Source organism: Lissotriton helveticus, chromosome 1_1 (genome assembly GCF_964261635.1).
Source record: "Lissotriton helveticus chromosome 1_1, aLisHel1.1, whole genome shotgun sequence".
Classification (NCBI taxonomy): Eukaryota; Metazoa; Chordata; class Amphibia; order Caudata; family Salamandridae; genus Lissotriton; species Lissotriton helveticus.
Genome location: NC_136057.1, coordinates 1,519,182,154 through 1,519,206,269, shown reverse-complemented (window position 1 = coordinate 1,519,206,269; position 24,116 = coordinate 1,519,182,154). Strand labels below are relative to the sequence as shown.

General features: G+C 43.8%; 1 protein-coding gene across 2 annotated transcripts in view; it reads left to right on the top strand.

The window, feature by feature from the left end:
- LOC144828628 (5'-AMP-activated protein kinase subunit beta-2-like) overlaps positions 1 to 24,116 on the top strand; it is a 588,442-nt gene that overhangs the window by 91,536 nt on the left and 472,790 nt on the right. For both annotated transcript variants that reach the window (XM_078686984.1, XM_078686993.1), the window contains one exon: positions 9,554 to 9,720. In XM_078686984.1, the coding sequence (XP_078543110.1) occupies positions 9,556 to 9,720 (165 nt within the window). In that variant the 5' untranslated portion in view covers positions 9,554 to 9,555. The remainder of the gene's footprint in view (positions 1 to 9,553; positions 9,721 to 24,116) is intronic.

The following is a 24,116-nucleotide window of genomic DNA, read 5'->3' as shown; positions in this document are numbered from 1 at the left end:
TCCGCACGGTGAAAGTACCTATTGATCTTTTCAGGAGCGAGGTACGCCCTGTGGACTCTAAATAATTGAATTTGACGGAACCAAATGTTTCTGGGGATTCTCTTAGGACTTTTCAATATCTTTTCCCACTCCCTATCCTCAAGTTGCCTCCCCAAGTCTTCTTCCCACCTGTGTCGAAGTGAGTCTAACTTTAATGCCGCATGCGTGCGGAGGGATGCTGCAAACCACCGGATTAACTGTCGGCCGCGACCCATTACGAGGAGGTATTGTATGGTGAGGTGTTGACTCGGCTCCTCCGTCATGTCTCCCCATATAGAGGCCAGTGTAGTGATCAAGAAGCGGTGTCCTAAAAAATGTCCCAGCGGCAGTCCCAGCTCTTCAGCAAGTGATTCAAATGGCATAAGGAAGCATGCCATCCCGATACAGATCTCCCAGAGTCTGCACGTCGGTGTCGTGCCACTCCAGAAGCTCCAGGGACGTCAGCACCCCAGGTCCACTGGGGAGCCACTAGCGGTATGGCAGGCGCATAAGGAATTAGATCTTTAGTGGCGTACAGGCAGCGGCAGAAGCATTTGTAAGCCACCGCCAAGAGGAGGGGAGCCGGTGTGGGTAACTTAGCAGCCAGATGAAAAAACCCAGTAATGCAATCCACAGAGAGGGGAGGAGCTGTAGTCGCCGTATCCTCTCGACCTCTGTCCGTGAGCCATCAGGCTATCCACTGCAGCTGAGCAGCTAAATAGTAGTGCTCAAAACAGGGGGCAGCCAAACCCTCTTGGTCCATGGGCAAGTATAACTTCGCTAGCGCTGTCCTATGGCGCGCATTACCCTAAAGGAAGTCTCTGAGGAGGGCAGCAGGTTTGTTAAAGAAGGCCGCCGGGATATACAGCAGCAGGTTGGTAAAGTAATATAGGAGGCGCGGAAGGATCACCATTTTAGATAACGTCACGCTGCCTGTGACTGTGAGCGGGAGCGTCTTCCAGAAGTTCATTTGCGACTTGATGGCTGTCACCGCACGACCCAGATTACCGTCAAAGAGGTCAGCCGGTTGACGGTAAATCTGGATTCCCAGATAGCGATACGTGTCAGCATTCCACTGCACCTGCGCATCAGCCAGAACATAGCCCGGATCCTGGACGTCCCCTCCAAACGCATATAAATGGGATTTATTGGCATTTACCCGAAGCCCAGAGAGAGCAACAAAGTCACGTAAAATACCTTCTAGGCAGGCCGGTATAGTCCCAACATCCCTCACAAAAACTAGAAGGTCATCCGCGCACAGCGAGACCTGATGTGTTGCATCTCCCAGTGGTATTCCCACTCCCAATTCTGCTCGCAGGGCCACTGCCAAAGTCTTGATTGCCAGCGCGAACAGTAGGGGCAATAGTGGGCGCCCCTGCCTGGTTCCCCTACAGATCGGGATGCTATAGGAAATGTATGGCCCTAGGCACACTCGGACTGTGGAGTTGTGGTCTAACAGGCCCACCATTTGTAGAAATCCCCAGCCTAGATCATAGGGCGACAACACCGCTGTAAGATAGCTCCACTCCAAGCAGTCAAATGCCTTCTCAAGGTCCAACACCAGGCACCCCGCCCTAGGCCACTCCTTCCTGCTGTCTGCCACCACTCGAAAGAACCGCTGCAGTTTCAACGACATACTGCGCTTGGGTACAAACCCGTTTTGGTCGGTGTGAACCAACTCGGGGACCAGCGGCGCCAAGCGTTCCGCCAGCAGCTTAGCAAAAATGTTATAGTCTGCATTCAGGAGCGCCAAGGGCCTGTATGACCCCAGGCTTTCGGTGTCCCTGCCCGGTTTGAGAAGGGACACTGTGGTAAATGACTTCTATGTCTTTTCCCTCTCTACCACTTCATCAGAATGTCTTGTGACATCATAGAATGTTTGAGTGCCTTTCTGGAGCTAGATTGTCAGGCTGAGGAGCTGGTAGCTCGCTCCTGGTGGGGTTTCTTCTTACTTACTTGTCTCCTACTTTCTTGCCACCTATCCTGTCAATAAAGAGTTATCTACAACTACACCTGGACTGTGGATCATCATTTGTGTACCACAGTTTGGCGACGTTTCTTGGACTAACCTACGCTGCAAGGAAAGAGGATTGAAACTCAGCTTTAAGGAAACCAAGGACTGTTCTGGGACCCAGTTAAAGTTAAAACAGGAGTAAGCTAATGTTCTGCTAAAATCGGAGAAACGCCCAGTAAACCCCACCAGTGTCCTTTTCATCTTGGACAGCCTGTACTCTGGGCGTTTGTTTTGTGAAGGAGCCTACTGCCATCTTGCTGTCATCTGGAGATTGTCTGCCTCCAGCCATAAAAGCGAGTGAGACCCAGCTGGCCTGATCACCCTGCTGCGTCTCTGTTGTTTTTTCACCTTGACAGTTCGCCCTCGCTCGCTACAATTACTGTGGGACTGGTGAGACAGCTGTGTACTCCCACAGTGTGGGCACGTTTCTTCTGTGAGCGCTTCCTGCTTTTTCTTTCATGGATGTGCCCCGCCGCAAGCAGTACTCCCTCACAACAGCCATCACTATCCGCAGTATCTTCAGTGACCTTACATGCATCTATGGAAAAACGTGTTTAACCTGGATTTTGAGGCATTTTTCTTTGTCTACTTTTGTGCTCAACATGGCGCCACGCATTAATGACAGTTTAACTGCCAACCTTCGAACACTCCAACACACGGCGAATTTGAGGCTGGTATCTCTCCCACTCAAATTATTGTCATCAACATCAATGAAGACGTATGGAAACTGACTACAAGGTGGTGAGAGCTTAAATCTTTATTATTTAAAAGTGTCTGTACGGAAGATTTGTGTGTTTTAACTCATCAGCATCTCCTGAGTGAAGTGTCACGAAATGTATTATACTGTTTGTTCGCAACCTGCTTGCTTTGATAGTCGCAAGGTGTTTCTCTGCTTCACAACAGTTTTGATCCCTGAAGTTTGGCGAAACTTTGGAGTGAATGTGTTGCCTATTTAATTATAGCCGGAGTGAACGACGATCTATTTTGCAGTGACTGTTATATTGTCTTGAAGAATTTCATTTTTTTCAAAGCACTCCAAAGTTGACTGCTGTTTACCTGTTTGGTGTAAAAGTTGTGAGACTGCTCATTTATCTTCAACGGCATTTTTGTTCTCATCTGTTCTGCACTCCCTGCTCTTCTCTGACCTTCTGGTGACGTTGTGGAATGTCTAAGGGTGTTGGTGGAAGGAATCGATGATGCCTTCTCATTCCTCCAATCAAGTGTTACTACGTGACTCTTTCTTTCCTGTTGAGGTTACACGCTTGGTTACGTGACTTCTACCAATCTCTGTTCTTCACTGCGCACACGTCACGAAGGAAGCCATTTTGGTTACCATAGTAACCTCCTTCTCTAATCAGTCTTCAGCTAAACTACAACGCCGTTCGGTCTCCTCAGCAGCAGACTCCAGTTTACACGGCGCATCTGTCCTTCGGAATTGTTGTAAAAAGAAGAGCACACAGCACACGATCTTTACTTCAGCGAAATATACACGCTGCTCGTGTGTATGTTAATAAGAACCACATTAGTATCCAGGTATTGGAACCTGTCTGAAACAATTGTCGAACTGTTTTATTGAGCATTTCATTCGGTGATACACACATCAACAGTGTATCACACGCTTTCATATTTTGGGGATATTTCGAGTAACGCATGAAATTTGCATCAGCGACACACACGCTCTTTGTGTGTCGGACAGTAATTTGGTTTGTGTTTTGGGTCACTGATTATTTTTGCGTTGTCTTCATGGTGTACCTTTATTAGGGGAGGTTTCAAAGGGTTAGTATCCCCTAGTGTGGCGGTGTGCGTTGTCAGCGCCACCCTTTGGTGAAGTCGCGTCACACATATTTTTACCTTGTTTCTGAGGTGTACCCTTTTATTAGGGGAGGTTGTCAAAGGGTTTGTTTCCTTTGGTGTGGCGGTGTGCGTGGTCAGCGCCACCCTTTGGCGAAGTCGCGTCACACGATTTTTGCGTTGTCTTGCAAGGTGTACCCTTTTATTAGGGGAGGTTGTCAAAGGGTTAGTTTCCTTTGGTGTGGCGGTGTGCGTGGTCTGCGCCACCCTTTGGTGAAGTTGCGTCACACGATTTATTTTTTGTGTTGTCTTGCAAGGTGTACCCTTTTTATTAGGGGAGGTTGTTAGGTTGTGACTACTGTGTTCTTTGTTCCAAGGGTTAGTATCATTTGGTGTCCCTTTTTGCATGTCATGCACTAGTCTTTATTGCAAGGCATACCATTCTTGAAGGGTGTTTGTTCTTCTTGTTATTTTCACTACAAGGTGTACTCTTTCTTTAGGGATGTGGTTTGTAGCTTCACTGCTTCTTGCCATTTTCCCTTTCTTGGTGTACATCTTCGCTGTGCTTGCTTCCATCTGCACACACTTGTACACACTTCATCTTTTAGTTGTCATACCCTTTGGTCTTCCAGGGTTGTTACCTTGTTTTACTAAGGAGGGTGGATGGGCATGTAATAATGTTATTTGCATTCTTGTGTTTTTGACCACGACCATTTGTGCATCTAATAATGTTATTTGCATTCTTGTGTTTTTGACCATGACCATTTGTGCATCTTATCTGTATCTCTCTACATGCCTTTCTTGTTTCTTTTTCCACACTTTGGTTCCTTGCTTTCCTAGTTATTTCTTTGCCTTGCTTTTGTGCCTACAGTTTCTTCTGAATTATTGTGCTTGGTCTTTACTGCTTTCTTGCTGTTGTTCTATAACGAAGGAGGATGAGTGGTAAATTACTTCCATGTCTTTTCCCTCTCTACCACTTCATCAGAATGTCTTGTGACATCATAGAATGTTTGAGTGCCTTTCTGGAGCTAGATTGTCAGTTAGTCATCTCAGGCTGAGGAGCTGGTAGCTCGCTCCTGGTGGGGTTTCTTCTTACTTACTTGTCTCCTACTTTCTTGCCACCTACCTATCCTGTCAATAAAGAGTTATCTACAACTACACCTGGACTACGGATCATCATTTGTGTACCACAGACACCAGGTAAGCCTCCTGCATCGACGGAGGCAACCCATTGTCCATTAAGGCCTTGGAGTAGATAGTGTGTAGACGCTGCGTCAGGATGTCCTGATAAGCTTTGCAATACTCAGTGGGCAGGCCATCCGGACCCGGCGCCTTCCCGAACGCCATGGACCCAATTGCCTCCCCAATTTCCTCCAAAGTAAGAGGACCATTAAGAACCTCCTGACATGCCCTAGAGCAAGTCGGTAATTGAAGCGACGCGAAAAATCTTTCCAGGTCAGGCTCGGAGCAGCGTCCCCTGGATCGGTACAATTGTGTGTAATGTTCCGTCATCACCCTGTGTATCTCCCTTTGTGTATATACTAGTGAGCCCTCCAGCGTGCGTAGGGCCCCGCCCGATCGGTGCATGTTTATTCTCTTGTTGCAACAGCCAGGCCAGAAGTCGGCCTGCCCTGTCTGCTTTGGCATGTGTGCAAGCCGTGTGGGCAGCGTAATTATGGCAGCGCAATCTCTCCATAAGGTCCGCATGCTGTGCTCTTAGGGCTTCCAAGCGTCCTGACTGTTCATCCCCACCCTCTCCGTCTCTTTCGTATTGGAGCAGCTTTGTTTCTAGCTTCGTGAGCGCCAAGGACAGTTGCTTACGCAAATTCCACGTGGCCCCAAGACAGTGCCCCCGAATAGCTACCTTGAGGGCGTCCCACTCCACCAGTGCGGAGCTCGCCGTCCCCTCGTTGTGCTCGCAATATTCCAGGGCAGCTGATCCCAATGACGCGCGGAATTCCGGGTCCTCCAGCGCAGCAGGCTGGAGGTGCCAGGTGGGTATGGGGGGTGACCTAGGTATTCTGCTACCTCAACCAAGGGTCACCAGAGCCTGCGAACCCACAACCCGATCCAACCTCACATGTAACCCATGAGCTGCAGAAAAATAAGAATAAATGCGGTCTGCGGGGTGCAATATACCCCATATATCCAGTATTGCCCAGTGTGACAACCACTCCACAAGCGCCTGTGCATTGGAAGTTGCAGTCGTTGCCCGAAGGGGTGGGAAGGATCTGTCCATGTGCACATCAAGGACCACATTGAAGTCCCCACCCACAGCCAGGGCAACCCCGCGTAGGGAGATAGCACTGCCGACAGTCGTGCCAAGAACGAGGGTTGGTCTGTGTTTGGGGCATATATAGATCCTAAAAGTACCCGCTGGCCATTAAGCGTCCCCGGCACTAAGGTGTATCGGCCATCAGGGTCTGTCACAATATCCTCGCAAACTAATGGAGTACCTGCCCTCACCCAAATTAGCGTGCCCCTCGCATGCGCCGAGTATGTGATGCCGTAAATGTGCCAGCGCCTACGCAGCCGATCTAGCTCTGGCTGAGTCATGTGCGTTTCTTGCAGCAGTGCGATGGCGGTCGAGTGTCGCTGTAAATATGCAAATATGGAGTAACGGCGCCCAGGTGTGTACATGCCACGTATATTCCATGTGATATCAGCTCGCGCCATGTCTGCTTGTAATGATCAATAGGGAGACCAGGGGCAAGGCATCGGGAGGGGCATCTCGCGGGGTGTTGAGACTCGTGGACTGCATGAGTGTGTCGAAGTGCTGCATCTAATAGAACAATAGAAAACTAACCATAACCAATTGAACATCTGGGGCAGTCATTTTGTGATGGCCTTCCAAACTTCTGAAACGTGGACAACTCCTAAACTAAGGCAATGTGTTACCTATGGGGTTGCGTGCTAGTGATGCTATGGTATAACTTTCCCCTTTGATGTCAATATGCTTAGCGTGCCAACTATCTGAGCTTCAGACACATCTCGTGTGGGCCAGCGGCTCGTTAACCCCTGAACCCAGATATTTATGTACGGGCACTCTAGTGGGGGCATGTGTGCTCGGTGATAGATATCCCACCAAGGTATCGTCTCAATGTGAGGTACGTGTGACGCACAACCCAAATGAGCCTACCCCCTCTCTCCCACCCCCAAATTGGACCAGCCAGCCAGGTTATGCAGTACAGCGAATAGCATTCTACTTGTGTGAACAGTTCACTCTAAAGTACATCACTCCATCATTTCATCCGATAATGCCATCAGCCGTTTGCAGGGTGACCACTGGTAGACCAAGTCCTTCCGAGATTTCTGTGGATGGTGACGAGGATCCACTGGATACCAACACAGTTTGTCTGTAACAGTCGGACCGTTTACGAGATTGTGGGGATCCAAGGGTCGTGACTGTCTCCAGCACGTCCCGTTGCTCCTTCCTCATATTGTCTAGGGTAGGAGCCGTGTTCCCTGGGTTGGCCAACTTCGTTTGCCCCCTCCCTCGTCGTTGCCTCGGTCTCCTGCGCGACATATTGTCACCATCCGGGCCCATGGGCCGCACGCATGTCCACAATCCTGACTCCTCTAGGCAGTCCCATGCCTCCTCAGGGGAGTCAAAGAAGCGGGTCCCATCCTTAGTGACCACTCGTAGCCGGGCAGGGAACAGTAGTGAATAAGGGAGCTCCAGGACTCGGAGCTGACGTTTCACTGCTGTGTAGTTGTTCCTCCGCCTCTGTACGAGAGTAGTGTAGTCTGGGAAAAACATAACTGTACTTCCGTTCACCTGCAGAGGGTCAATTTTCCTTGTTTAACCGCGTCCCTGTCCCTGAGTAGTTTGAAAATGAAGGGACGCGGTCTGGCACCGGGTTGTGGCTGCTGCGCCGGGATACGGTGAGCCCGCTCCACCACAAACTGCACAGACAAGGAATCCTGGGCCAGCAGATCTCGCAGCCAGCGTTCTGTGAATTGCTCCGGGTTCCTTCCTTCCTCGCCTTCCGGCAGGCCCACCACGCGGACGATCTTCCAGTATGTGGACACGGTCTATCAAGTCCTACAGTGCGGCCGTATGCTTTTGCGCCACAGGTTGGAGCTCCTTTAAGTTTTGGTCAGGTGCAGCCACTTTATCAACGAGCTTCCGGTGATGTACGTGAAGTATAGTGAAGTTCGAGGTGACTTTGTCGATTCTGGTCTCTTGAGAGGTCCTAGTGTGGTCCAGTGCAGCACCAATTTGCTCCACCGCTGCGAGGACAGAGTCCACATTTGGCAGCTAGGGCTGTGGTAGCTGGTTCCGACATCTCTTCTGTAGTTCCCTGCATGGGGTCAAGGCTGGCGGCCCTCAGGTGTCCCTGCTGTGTCTTGGCCCGTATCCGGCCCATCACCAGTTGCTGCGCTGTGGGCATTAGCCGACTACTCTCAGCGCCTCCGGTGCGTTGTAACTGAAGCACTAGTCCTGGGGAACGTGTATCGCTGTTGCCAGATCAGCCCACCAGCAGAAGAATAGGTCACGCCTGCCAGAAGCGGTGGCGCACTCAGTCTCGGTGGCGTTCGCGCTGCAGGTCAGAGGGAATTAGCCAACATCAGGCCTCTAGCAGGCAGCCGCACAACAACAGTAGCATCCTGGTAATTGAAGAGCTAAGCGCTACTACAGTCTCTTTCGGGCAATGCCTCGCACTTGCGCCACTTCGCTTAAGTACCGCCTGCTCGCTCTCAAAACCCCCCTCAGTCCGGGGCCGCTCCGGAAGCCCTCGAGCCCAACCGCAGTTCTGGGCAATTTTACTCACAGCACATCTTCACAAGGCCACAGTTTTGGGGTCCATAGATGGGGTACCTGTAGCGATTTCTAGCACCTGCATGATATGGGCGCAAACAGAGATGCAATTTCCACAGCCACTGCGCCCGTACCGTTGGGCGTTACACCTTCCAGCACTAGGCCTGCACTCCTTCTTAAGCCCCAGCGCAGGCAATTGCATGCTGTCTTCTGTTCGTCTGCCCTCCACCACGCACCCGCGGCAGACACAGGGGACACCACAGCAGGGCACCAGCTCTTCAAAACATCGGGGGGGAACTCCTTCTTGCTTGCAGATCACGTCAGTAGCCACCTGGGCCGCGCAGGCCCTCACTATACCTCAGTCCTCCCTTCGTCCCGCCTCACAGGGACCCAGGGGGCATGGTGAAACCTCCCCACCTTATAATACTCCAATTTCCTACACTAATGGACTAGACTCGTATGGCAATACAGGACAAGGTAGCTCATCTGGGGAGTTTCCTCTCCACACAAAAGAGCTTGGCCCATATAGCTGATTGGAGTGTGGTGTCCTCAGTCAGTTGCCGTGGCATCTCAGAGTCGTTTGTAATAATAAATAACAGCAGTTTGTGTTTATATTGCATTGTTCTTCAACTTCACTATTTCTTAGCACTGTGAACAACACTTGTCATTATTAGTTAATTTAATGGCACCAAATTTTATTTTTTTACATGGATAAGTGGCTAAATTGAACTTTTGATTACAAAGAATGCCATTTTGTTTGGTAAACAGGGAATGAAAGATTGTTCCTTTCTGAAATAAAAGGTGAAATTATCATTGAGGGCTATACTACTGAGGCAATACAGATCTATGCCTATTATTCGCTCAACTTTAATTTTATTTACACAAAGGAGAGGTAACCATCTTCACAACCCTATTAAGCATGTGTTTTGTTCATTTTCTTTCCTTTGTGCTCTATGTCTTTTATACAGTGATGGGAAACACGGCTAGTGATCGCGTCTCAGGAGAGAGACATGGGTCCAAATCTCACCGCAGTGATGGACAAGCCAGCAATCATTCTTCAAAGGAGCAAGAGCAGAACAAAATCATGGTGGGCAGCACTGATGATCCCAACATTTTCAGCACTCGGGAATCAAAGGTATGATACAGTACCTTTCACTGCAAATGTTCTCAAATTTACATTGGTATTACATGAAGGTTCTGCCATGCACATTTATTTCTACAGTAGCTGACACTGAGGCACCTGAAGCATTTTGAACATGCATATCATTTAATGTGATTCAATGTATCTTCATTTACACTTTCCTAGAATCAAGAATGCTTAGTGCGCTTTTAAAGAGTTAAATGGCTGGACACATAGGCTGATAACAATAATATATGACCAGGAAGAGGAAACTTCTGTTGTACAACTTCCTTTATCCATGCCTTACCCCTCAACCGGGTTGGCCAACAACACTGAGTAATCGGGTGTTGTGCATTAAGTGTCTCCAGCTTATCAGAAAGAAATTAAACATTTTAAGAGTACTACACACCTTGCCAGGACATCAAATGTCATATCTTCAGTGCTTTATTTGTAAACAAAAAACGTAATTCAAAGACTCTTGTCAGAAAGTCATTGCAGCTTGCATCACCCATTGCTGATGCCAATGACAGAACCAACAGAACTACTAAACATCACACTCCTACAAGTGTGACCCTTCATGCTATTCCAGCTTCCCAGAGCTTTAGTAATGGCTTGAGCTGCAGGTACTAGTCATTTTAATGTGTATGTGTTTGGTTGATTCCACTCACAGCATGATTCCATGGAATGATGACTTGCACTGGGTTCTGTGGGGGAGCTGTAACGAGAGAGTGAATGTTGAAGAGGTGCTGGCAGTCACCATTCATGGCCTGTTCCTTAAGAATAAACCTTTCTTATCTCACTGGTGACGAGGATGGGATCCAAACCCATGCATAGATAGCCAAATGGGCGGATGTTTGGTAAGGATATAGATGCCTGGTTATGTTTCAAAGGGAGAGTCTAAATATTCTTCTTCTGTGCAAAGATGTGGCAAACTGTCATAAGTGCTGCTGTTGACAATTAAGTGGCGGTGTCGAGCACTGTAAACCACAGGCTCAAATTAAGCTGCGGATATCTTCTAGGGGAATTCCTTACATTTTCCCTTTATTCAAATTTAAATTCACCTTACCATAATTGTAATTAAATAACCCTTAACATATTTTATATGACTTACATTTGATGATGTAGTGGAGAATTTCTTTCTGATCAGCTGAAAGTGCTCAATGCACAACACCCAGCTTCTCAATAGTGTACCAAGTCTAGGAGAAACCCAATTTAACTTTTGGGATATGAATCTTAACTGTAGAATGTTAAAAATGTTACCCTTGGGGACTGTGGTGAAATTAAGCTGTCTCTCAATGTAGGTTTACCATTCAGGGTTTAATTGTTTTTCACCTTCACCTTCTTCCTCTTATCTTACATCCTACTTCACCCTCTCCCAACACTTCCCCATTAGGAAGAAGGTCATAGGACTTGGAGAAAGGAAAATGTTGTAAGTGTAAGAAAGAGAACCAGCATCTATTGCTCTTTTGGTTGTATACCATCAAACTTGTGTTGTTTGTGCAAGCTCAAATAAAGGAGACTACAATAAACAATAAATATTAAAACCAATAATTAGAGTAAAATATCTAACATAATATTTGCTTTTTACCTCTTTGGATTTGACAAAACAGAACTTTTCTCAACATTGAGTTTATAGGGCATTGTTGCGAGGATTCATTGGTGTAACTTGTGCAACCTGTGTCACCATCTGCCCCTATCATATAGAAAATGGTAATTTTGATACCTTCCAAATTGTGGCAGAGAACCAAACGATGAGTGCACATATATTCATGAAATTCCCTTTGTTGGAAAAGTGGAGAAATGTTTCTTGTCTACTGATGACATCATGTTGATGAGAGTAAACCCTACAATGTCAATAGAGAAGATCCCTGATCCAGTGTGTGGCTGAAAATAAAGTTTGCCCTAGCCCATCCATGTAAACAATGGGTAATTGGTGTTTGTCCATTTTCATAACGGTCATACAGCTCCTGGAATTCTTTTCTATGATATTGTTTAGGCTACACAATATACTGGAACCACCCAATGTAGTGCCAACTCAAATGAAATTCCCCACAAGTGTCACAAAATGCAGTTTGCAGAATGAACCAGGAAACTGAATGACAGAAGTTTAGGAAATGCTTGGGGATCAATCTAGAAAAGCAAGCACAACATACTTAATCTTGAAAGGCAACTCTAGTAAAAGAAATTAAACTAGACTTGGATAGGTGGTAAAATATACAATTATTATAATCCAAATGATAGTGAAACTGAAAATCAGCTATATATCTGTTTAAGTATTCCAAACAAATCTGAAAAAGAGAGCCATAAGGTATATTCAAATGTAAAAAAACACACATAGAAGTAAAAGCAACAACAATGCCAAATAGTAAAACCCTCAATCCATGTATTTTAAGCTTCTGTGTGAAGAAAGTTTTAAACACAAATACAAAGATTCAAACTTACCACCCCTGGCAAGATTATTGGTTTACATGAACATTTATAACGGACATTGTGTGACTATATCTGAGACCAATTATCCAATCAATTTGGTATTTAATGGTCTGTTAAAAGTTGAATAAAAACTTCCAAATTGGCAGAGGTCTATCTGCTTGTTCGCCCAAAGTATAAATATGTCCTACCAAAAACAGGGAGGCAGCTCTAGCATGCTAGGAATTAGTCATCGCTGAGAATGTCTGCCATCATAAATGTACTAATGGCTCCAGCCATCATTTAATTACCAATCCCTTAGAGTGAGAATACTATCATATAATGCACAAAATCGGCAGGACAGTCAGGTGATCCAAGGACTGCCATGCTTACTTCCATCAGCATCAACTGGAAAAGGTCAAACGGAGATCTGAGCACCCTTGTCCCACCCCATAAAGTGCATCAGTGATTGGAAGGACTCGTAACCTTTTGAATACTACTCTGCCCAGCCAGTCAGAGGCCACCCCAGGATTTCCCTCTCCCCAACACAATGTAGCAGACAGTGTCCTAGGACATCCTTGTACTGAAACAACCTAATGTAATGCCAACTCAAATTCAATACCCTACAAACATCACAAAATGCAGTTTGCCAAATGAACCAAGAAATGGAATGACAGAAATATTGACAATTCATATGAGTGAATCTAGAAGTGCGCACACAACATATTTAATCCAAAAAGTCAACTCTCTTCAAATATATAACGTTAGACATGGATAGGTGGTAAAGGATACAATTATTTCAATCAAAATGACAGTGGGGCTGAAAATCAGCTATATCTGCTTACTAATCCCAAATACCTGTGAAAAAGAGAGCCATGGGGCATATTAACATGTTATTGTATAAATAGATGGTGCAGCAAAAAACACACATAGCAATAAAAACAACAATGCTAAATAGTACATTTTAATCCATGCATTTTAAGCTTTTGCATAAAGAAAGTCTTAAATGCAAATATAAGGATAACATCTTACCAAATCAGGTACCCCACTTGTACTACTTGTACAGTTGTTGAAATTCAGGTGTACACAGCCAAGGTCTTTCAACATGAGACCATTTTCCATTTTCGTATCTGGTACATCCTTGTAGATCCTAGGATCAGAAATCTTACTTCTGTCATATTATACTTCACACCTCACCTCAAAGCAGGTATCTCACAAAGGCCTCAACCAGCACCATCCTCACCATTGCTCACAGCCACCAACAACCCACTTGCCCTACTAGACACACTCAATCCTAACAGTCTCAGCCATATTCACCTCACATCACCACAACACATAACAACATTTAGAAAATCCTCAGCAACTCAAACTCATTTACACACGCAACAGACATTGCTGACCATTGTATTATACAATTTGGCTTCTATTTTTTCAGGGCGGGCTGTCTCTCCACCGCCTCCACACGACTTCAGTGTCCTCATTCCACAGACTACAGAATTAACATAGTCAGTGCCTTTATTCCACTCGAATACAGCATTCGTCAAGTCACTGTTCTCATTCTACCCGAATACAGCATTTTGCAAGTCAAGCAGTAGGAGGCTTTGCAACTACCCATAAATTCAGTAAAACTGTCTAAATTGAGTCGGCCCTCAAGTCACTTTGACTCCTTCTCTGCCACTTTCCCTGAAGCCCAGATAGTCACTTTCCAACTCATCTACAGGTCTCCAGAAGCCAGTTCACTAAGGTCCAGATGTAATCAACACTGATCGCAAAATACCAGTCACAATGTGCAGCCGGTATTCTTGCGACTAGTGTGATATTTTGTGAACTGACCTATGTAGTAGTAGGTCAGTTCGCAAAATACAGAAGTGCAGTGGGTCTCAATTCGATCTACCATGTGAATATTAATGTGGTAGGTTGCAAAGTCTGACTCTCTACGTTTCCCTGCCATCACAGGGGTGGTGACCTTCTGGGGTCAACAGACCACCATCTCTATGATTGCTTTTTTTGTGTTTGAAAGCTTTATTAAAGAATAAAAATAGTAACAATAATAGACATCAGCAAAAGAGAAAATTCGAAACATCAATTCTGCTACAAATCAATGCTAATGTCTTAACAAGGAAATAAAGCGTTTTATGTGATTTTGAGAACCTAAGGGAGAGGGAAAGGGAAAGGGAGAAAAAGAAAAGGGGGAATGCTACAACAGAGTAATATCGTACAGAAAAAAAGCAGCACTACAAAGAGAAGGTAACTAACCATACAATACAATACTATGCAAGAAAGGATTTATATTATTAAATAGTGCAAAAAAGAAGGAACATTAAAGAAACTATAGGAGAGAGTATAAATCCTTCAAGGTGGTTTAAAATTATCAGAGGTGGTGTGATTACACAGTTTATGAGCTAAATGATCCAAGTAAGTGGTGAGGGGCAACATTATGTCTTGGTGTGCAAGAAGAAGCAAAGGCAACATTGAGTCTATGAAAATGGCATAAAGAGTTCCACCAATGTCGTATAGAGATGTTTGAAAGGGTTTTCCAATTAGAAGAAATGTGTTGGAAAGCAAGTGCTAACATAAGATCATAGAGACCATGTGAGTGCGAAGGAAGATCCAAAGAGTCAGAGAGACTACCCAGAAAGAGATGGGGAAGCGAAAAAGGAATAGAAAGTGTGAAAATACGAGAAATATAGGACCAAACTGTTTTCCAAAAGGAAGACACAGCAGGACAGAGAAAAAAGAGATGAAAGAGATCAGCATCCAAAGATCCTCACGTCCAACATTTAGAGTCTGAGGTAGAGGAAAAACGAGAGAGAGAGAGAGGGGAAAGATAAAGCCTGTGATAAAGAAAGAACAAAGATTGAGTAAGAAAAGCCGAACGAGAAATCTTTAAGGATCTAGCCCAGATAGAGTCCCATAAAGTGATAGACCATATACAGTCAAAATCCTTTTCCCAAGAAAGTTCTACTTTAGTCTTGCTCCGCTCAGGATTGGGAGAAGAATGGAATTTATAAATTAAAGAAGCTTTAGGAAGGGTAGAAAGAATAGTAAGAAGAGAAGAATGTGGAGATGATGAATCCGAAGAAGGAAGAGAGTAGTAACGGTCAAGAATAATCTCCATAAGGAGAGTTAATTTATGCATAAATGACCGAGGACAACGAAACAAAGCCTGAGATTGTGGATAAGATTTAGGTGAAATACCATCAAAAAGATCATTGACCCAAACTATGTCCCTTGACCTCCAAGAACTCCAATAAATGGGTCTATTGTGAAAAAGTATAAGGGAATTATACCAAAGAGGGGAGTTTAGAAAGGCTTCCCGGGTAGTAGTATGCGGGTATAGCAGAGGTTTTAAAATAGAGGAAGTATGTTTAAACAGAGGAAGGGATGTATGAGGGTTCTTAGAGGAAAAACCCAGCACCTCCTTGAACGAAAAAGGAAATAACAGGTTTCGCTCGATATCAAACCAGAGAGGAGAGAAGGGGGAAGGGTCGGATAAAAGCCATCGAGAAGCTTGTCGAAGGGAAAATGATTTATGATAAAAACGGAAATCAGGAAAGTTAACTCCTCCATTCGATTTATGTACGCGAAGACTAGTGAGAGATATTCTAGCTTTCCTGTTTTTCCAGAGAAATTTGGATATAGAAGAATCAATGCACTTAAAATAAAGAGCAGGGATATGAACCGGTAACATAGAGAAAATATAAATAAGAATAGGAGCAACCATCATCTTGATAGAATCAAGGTGACCCCGCCAGGAAAGGAACAGGGCATTCCAATAGGAAAATAAATGCTCAATGCGAGATAAAACTGCAGACATATTCAGTGAGATAGAGGAAGAGATAGATTTAGTGAACAAAACACCAAGATACTTTATTTTCGTGTTATTCCAGGCAAAGTCAGTCGAAGAAAACATATGAGGAAGACAGGTATTGGTCAGAGGGAGGATTTCAGTCTTATCGGAACTAATCTTATAGCCCAAAACGGAAGAAAAGTCTGCAAAAGTAGATAATAAGGGAGGAAGAGAGGATTCTGGGTTGGAGACAAATAAAAGAATATCATCTGCGTAAGCAGAAAGCTTCAACTGATCAGTACCAAAAGGAAAACCAGTAATACGGTTATTATGTCGAATAGAGGTCAGAAACGGTTCAAGAGCCAAAATAAAAAGAAGTGGGGAAAGAGGATATTCCTGACGAACGCCACATTGGAGAGAGAGAGGGCAAGACAGTTGACCATTCACAAGAACGGAAGCTTTGGGAGCAGAGTATAGCAGAGAGACAAGAGAAATAAAGGTAGGGCCGAACCCATGCCAATGCAATGAGGCAAACAAAAAAGACCAATCCACTCTATCAAAAGCTTTTTCTGCATCACCAGAAATAGCGGCTAAGGGAACCGAGAGAGATGGAGCCTTATTTAAGACATTAAGAAAGAGACGGGAATTATCAGAGGTGAGCCTGCCCTTGACGAAACCACACTGCTCCTTACCAATAAGGTGAGGCAACAGGGGATCTAAGCGAAAAGCAAGTAATTTAGCAAAGAGTTTAAAGTCAACATTAACTAAGAAAATTGGCCGATAGTTTTTGCAGAACTTGGGGTCTCGGCCCTCCTTCGGAATTAAACAAATGGTCGCATCCTGAAAAGAGCCATCCGCTTTGCCAGAAGCAAAAAAGTGCTGGAAGAGAGAGAGCAGTTTCGGCAATAAGAGATCAGTGAAGTGCAGATAAAATTCGACAGGAAAACCATCAGGACCCGGAGTTTTACCTTTAGTGAGAGAAGATAAAGCTGCAGAAAGCTCATGTAGCGAAAGATCAAGTTCAAGAGCAGAGAAATCTAGATGGGAAGTGGAAGTTTTGGGAAGTTTTGCAAAATAAAAAGAAATAGTAGAGGGAGTAGGAGGAGATTCTGGAGTGTAAAGCTGTTGATAGAACAAACGGAATTGATCTAATATGTCCTTATCTTTATGAAAAAGGACATTCGCAGGAGAGTAAATGGAGTCAATAAGAGTGCGTTCTTTGCGAGACTTTAAATAATTGGCCAAAAGTTTACCTGATTTATTGCGACCCCCATAATAGCGAGCGCTACTACGAAGAAGAATAGTAGACGCCTTGTCAGTAGAAAGTTTATTAAAATTTAATTTGGCTCTGAGAAGATCTGGCGACATACCTTTATCCGAAGAAGTATAAAATTGGTGTTCTAATTGTTTGATTCGAGCAAGGGAGAGTTTCTGCTTTTGAAGAAACTGTTTCTTCCTCTTGGAAACAAAATCGATGATGAATCCCCTTGCAGTAGCCTTAAAAGAGTCCCAAAGAATAGAAGGAGAAATGGTAGGGTCAGAATTAAGTTGGAAAAATTCATTAGTAAAAGAGCGAAATGAGGAAGAGAAATTAGGGTCAGAAAGTAGAGCACAGTTAAAACGCCAACGAGAAGACTTGGGATGGGGTGGGAGTAAGTCAAGATCAGTAACAATGGGAGCATGATCAGAAATAACAATAGGCTCAATCGAAGAGGACAGTAAGGATTGAGATAAGGACTGAGAAAGGAAGATATAATCGAGACGAGAAAAAGATGCATGAGGAGGAGAAAAAAAAGAATAGTCCAAAGTATCAGGATGTAAGAGTCTCCAGGAGTCAGTGAGATGTGTTTGTGCAATAGTGTGAAGGAATTGTTTGTGTGATTTGTGAGGCAGAAAACGAACTGAAGACTTGCGATCCAGAAACGGATCCATAATTTGGTTACAATCACCACCCAAAAGAAACAAATCATCTTTATGTTGGATACATTTGCCCGCAATTAAAGGCCAGAATGAACACTCGGGTACGGTGGGGCCATATACATTGAAAACAGTCAAGGAAATTGAATTAATTAACAGTTTAGCAAGAATCCACCTACCATCAGTGTCCTTTTCCTCTGAAACAACTGTACATTTCAATTTTTTATGAATCAAAATGGCCACACCATTCTTTTTATTAGTAGAGGGGGAAAATAAAACTGATCCAACCCAGTATCTTTTTGGCTTAAGGGATTCAATATCATTAAGATGAGTTTCCTGTAGAAGGACAATATCAGGAGCATAAGAGGCTACGTGGGAGAGAACTCTCTGCCGCTTAATAGGATTGATAAAACCTTTTACATTCCAAGAGATTACTCTAAGAGACACATGAAAAAAGGTCGGATAAGGCAAACATTGCAAAACAGTAAAAAAGTATTATATAGTCAAGAAAAAGGAAAATGAAGACAAGAAGTAGAGAGTGCGTAGCATCAACGAGAACAGAACAGAACCAGAAAGGAGGAAACAAGTAGAACAAAAAGAAGTAGAAGGGAAAAAAGGAGAAAAGAGAACAGACAGTATGTATCCAAAAGGATGACTGCAAGAAACATACCTGATGGGGAAGTACAAGAGGGAAGCAGGGAAGTGGAGACACGAAACAAGAAGAACCGCACGAAGAGCAGGATTCCAATCAAACCAGGATTTGCGGAGAACAATAGGGGAGTCATATGAAGTACAGAGAGAACGGCACAACACTGTGAAAGGGAATAATGCACAATTAATAACAAGTACCAAACGGGAGAGATAAGCAATGGGTACTAACAAAACCGTCTATAGAACAGCCCTATGAAAACGTATGAAACAAACAAACATAGGAAACAACAATTAGAAACATCGCAAGAAAAATGACCAAGACATCAACAAACAATAGCATATAAATCAACCAGTAGGAGGCGTAGAAGTATCAATGCCACCAGAAGATTGAAGATGGATGAAGTTCTTAAGTTCTCCAGGATCTTGAAAAGCCAACGTCCGATTTTGGTTGGTAACCTTGAAGATGCAGGGATGAAACAAGCCATATCGAGCTCCAAGGGAACGCAGAGGAGGGCGCAAAGACAGAAATTCCTTCCTGCGAGATGCAGTGACATTAGAAACATCCTGGGAAAAGAAGACTCGTTGACCAAGCCAGGAAACTTGCCGTTTAGATCTGCCCGCTGAGAGCACCAATAACAGGTCAGTAAATTTCAGAAAAAGGAGAATTACTCCACGAGGCTTTGTTGTAGTGGTGGAATGAGGACCCAATCTGTGTGCTCTTTTTATACTAAGAGAGGTGGTAGAAGGCATGTCCAGGAGCTTTGGGAGAAAAGAAGCAAAGAAAGTCACAGGATCATCCCCCTCAAGGGATTCCAGAAGATTATAAATACGGAGGTTATTTCTTCGATTTCTATTTTCCAAGTCCTCAGTATGTTGTTGCAGGGAGAGAACAGATTTTTCTAGAGAGGAGATGCGTTGCGCATTCGTTTGTACTTCCAAAACCTGCTGTTCCACAGAAGTGATACGGGTGTCCATAACTGACCATTTTTCTTTCAGGAGTTGCATGTCTTTGTTAGTCTCCTCTATAAACGGACACAATGCCCTAATTTCCTCCAAAATTAACTCCATAGAGATAGGGGAGGCAGATTTGTCAGGAGAAGGGGGATCCTGTTTCAGATGTTTGGATGAGGAAGGTAGGAGGAGACGATTTGTTGGAAGAGGGATGAGGAGCTGAAGAACGGTTGGGAGCAGTGCCCGCCATTGAGGAATTGTGAGAAGAATGAGACACTGAGGGAGAGGTTGGTTGAATTGTTGAAGCAGGAGTAAAAACAAATTGTGGTTTACGCAGGCGAACCATAGGCAAGCTAAGAGTTCCACTAAATTATGGCACCGTAAAATAGAAAATGCGTAGCGCCAGAAAGAACAATATTGTCCAATGACGCTGAACTAACAAATCAGACCTTCAAAAATTTATAGCAGAAAGGAGGACTGTTGCAGAGGGAACAGCATATGATTACGCTGCAGCAGGCATATTAGTATTAACAGATAATTCTCCACAGGAAATAACGAAGATAGGACTCAAAGGATGGCATAAATTATTCCATTATGCAAGAAACAGCAAATCCAACTGTGGAAAAATATGAGGCATGTCACAAGAACAAAAACATTCCAAAAGGAGTGAAAGCCAGTGCAAGCCCTGCTGCAAGCCACATTCCTTAGAGGAGAGCATAAAGCAGAGAGCGGGCAGACTCAGAAAGCATCTTCCACATAGCCTAATCGCTGTGGTGACATGAGAAAGGAAAAAATAGAGGCAATAATCCACTTTAAGGAGCGAAAAAAAAGCATATAAGCAAGAGTTGGAGCGTGTGCGCACTCAAATTCCAGTCAGAGTGATTTTCACAGAAAGAGGTTGAAAGGCAGCAACAGCGGTGAATGCAGCTGAGGGAATAAAAATGATAAATGTGACAGGCCGTTAGGAAAGCACTGACACATTACCTGAAATATGCCCCAGAGTCCAAAGTGCGCAGCTCACAGGCAGAAGTGGCATATAGGAAGCAGCCGCACCACACCACCGTCCATAAACGAGGAGCACATTCAGGCGGGGGCCTCTGTGAGGAAACTTCATCGCAGTGAAAACAATGCTGAAGCACAACCGCGGGAAGCCAGAAGCGGCTCAGCAGATACGTCTCACATTCCGGTGGGCGAACGATGAAAGAACATGCCAGGAAATCTCCCACAGATGACGAATGTCGACAAAAGCCGTCCTGGGATGACGAAGGAACCCGTCTAGGCGGCCATCCTGATCGGCGCCTAAGCCACGCCCCTCTATGATTGCTTTTAAATATAGGAATCTTATTGGCTGTGGAACCACAGATTAATCTTAAAAAATGTTTTGTCTACAGTCCCAAAGGGGAAGTGGTCGCTTCAGGACCCCTTCCAATTTGCAAATTGGTTAAAACTACTTTTGTGTAGACTGTAAAATGTTGTATTTTGGTGACCGTATTTCAGTCACAAAACATTATTACATCCCATTCTGAATCGCTATTTGGAAGGGACGCCCTAAACACACCCCTTTGAAATACCAGTTCGATATATAGTCAGAAACTCAAATTATGATTCAGGATCACAGTTTGTGTTTGTTACATAAGAAAATACTTTGTTGTATCGCAAACGGTCCGATTTTGCTAATTGGACCCTTTGCGACTGCAAAAAACATCATTTTGTCTTGTCTGGAATGTCTAATCTCATCGAACAACAACTTCAACAACACTTTCCACAGGCATCTCAGTCTCTCCACTACTGTAGCCACCAACATTATCAAGAAGCCCTTCTCTCCATTCAGAACAGTGCTAGACAACATTCTCACTTCCAATACACATCAAAGACAACATTGTTAACCTTGTCTTCTCATACCCTCACCTGCTGCCTATGGCAAGGACAGACTATGCTGTCATCCTCATCGTCCTTTTTCTCATGCAACCATCATGTCAAGGTCCGTCAAAATAGACTAAGCAGCAGATCCACTCAGTGATGTGCAGATGGTCAAGAAAATCTTTATCAACTCTGTCTAGCAAAACCTGTCCAATCCTCTGAAAGAGGTCATCTGGATACTTGTAGAAATGGTATAATTGCCCTTGGTGTATATATTATCTTTCTGTGTTAGCTTGAGAGGTCTTCCCCTAGGTTGAGAAGGAAACAGGTCTGAATGAAGAGTGTGTAACAGTTCAGAGTAGGAGAAGGGTAAAAATGCAAATGAAAGTGAAAAATGAGAACGTGAGAAGAGACTGAAAAATAATGAAATGTAAGCCAAATAGAGAGGGAAAGAGAATAAGAAAGAGGAAAAAGGTAGGGAAGAATAGAATGGCTAGTGGTAGAATCTGGACACAGAAAAAGCGTGAAAGAGAAAGGAATATCTAATAGAGAAAGGGAGAGTATACAGACATAAGAGGGAATCGTGGGAAGACAACAAAATATCAGTAGAGGTGTGTATTGTTTCTCTTTGCAATACTAGGTATGTCACTCCCTCCGTTATTTCACACATGAGCAGGAGTTGCAGTAGTTACAGCACTCACAGCAATTCTCAGAGTGAAAGAAGTGCGACTTTGAGGATGTTGATGTCAAATATCACCTTACTGAGAATGATGTCAGAGCTTGCAAATTCACAGAATCTTCCACCTATACATTGCTATCTATAAGTTAAGACTCCTGCTCCAGAGATCTGTCTGTAAGCTACACGTCACTCATTCTTTAACTGTGCATACTTTCTGAATCTATTCTGCAGTGAAAGGAAGATTGTACTTGTTGACTTCTGTGACAGAAGAAATCTTACTTTGCTGCTCCTATAATGTGCCTGCTCTGTGAGCAAGCAAAGCTTTTACTGCTCTTACCTCATTTGTACGTGTACTCTGATGGGGAAAGCATGCACTGCTGCTGCTGTAGCTGTACATGTCCTCTGATGGACAGCAGCTTACACTTAATCTGTGCAAGATGTGTCTGTTCCATGAAGAAGGGATGTTTCTATTGCAGATGCCCCACCTCATCAAACAACAAAGAATATATTGTGTTCAGTTGCATAACATGCCCTAGGAAACAGGGACATTACTGTAGGTCTGGGAAGTTTATCAAAGAGAAGACATAAACCCCAACTTGAGGGCTTAGCCTCATCTGAATCAGGGAACCCATGACTAGAAAACTGTACAACCAGTGAACCGTAGTACGTGCGGATTGTTACCAGTGCTAGACGTGTGAACCATTGTTGACACATACCACTCTAGAGAGGGGATGGTTCTTCATCCTACATACATGTATGGTAATTCCACAGGTTTGGCTGTTTTTCCTAGAAGTATAATTTATTTTTTGCAAACACTGCAGCCCCATATGCAAAATTCAAGTTGCACTGATTATATGACATGGTGTCTACTGTGAGACGTCTGGGGCATAAAACAGTGGATCAGTGCAGTTCAGAGCAAATGCTTTTTTGCGCGTGGTGTCTAAAGTTCCAAGATATTCTTTTTTTAGGAAATTTTTATTGATAAATTTAAAGAGAAAATTATACATATGTCATAAATAATGATGCAAATTACAACAGAACATAGTGTTAAACACATATGTATAAGAAAGAGGGAAGTATAGATCAGGAGATAAAAGAGAGAAAAGACAGAGGGAAAAAGAAAAAAGAAAAGGACAGAGGAAAGGAGAAAAGGAGAAAAGAAAAAGGGGAAAATCCATAGGGATAAAAAGTGGGATTTAAGGTGGATCAATCAGAGAGGAGAGTTGGAAGATAGATAAGAAGTGAAGGGGAGCCAAAGAAGATCAGATTTAATATTTTGGGGAATAGAAGAGGAGGAAGCAATAGCGATCCTGTGTTCATCACAAATGAAATTCCACCATGTATGCACAGAAAGTTTGGAATTATCCTTCCAACACGATAAAATAACTTTAAATGCAAGAACAATAAACAAGTCCAACAATTTAGCAGAAGAGGATACAATATCAACATCATCTGATAAAGAACCTAGAAATACATTCAAAAGCGATAAAGGAGAGGAAAACTGAAACATTGGCATGCAAATATTCCAAACATCATTCCAGAATGACATAACTGGGCAGCATTCATATAACTGATGTTTAAGTGAACCTAAATCTTTAGAGCATGACCAGCATAACGGGGAGGAAGTCGGAGAGAACCTATGAATACTAACAGGGGTAATAACAACCCTATGATAAATAAAGAACAAAGATTGAGTAATACGAGCAGAAAGAGATATTTTAAAAAGTTTGGACCATAAACGATCCCACAACGAGACAGGCAATGAGATGGTAAGATCATGTTCCCAAGCAGTCTCAACATTTGATTTAAGGCGATCCTTAACATTTGAGGATAAAATGGAATAAACAAGAGCAGCCTTAGGCAGGGTAGTGGAAAATAATGGGTACAGTGGAGTGGTGGGTGTGTAAGTGGGAAAGGTATCAGGACATGAAAGAGAAGCTAAATGAGAATGAATGGCAGAGGTTATAATAGTGTACTCTTTAAGAGACGAAGAGGTTAAGTGATACATATTTTGCAGTACATGAAAAGGAATAATAACTACCATCAAAGAACTGATGAACAAACATAATATCCTTCTCTTTCCAGTATTTAAAGTAAAATGATTTGCCTTTGTATTTAAGAAATTTGTTATACCACACAACAGATGCTAAGAAGCAT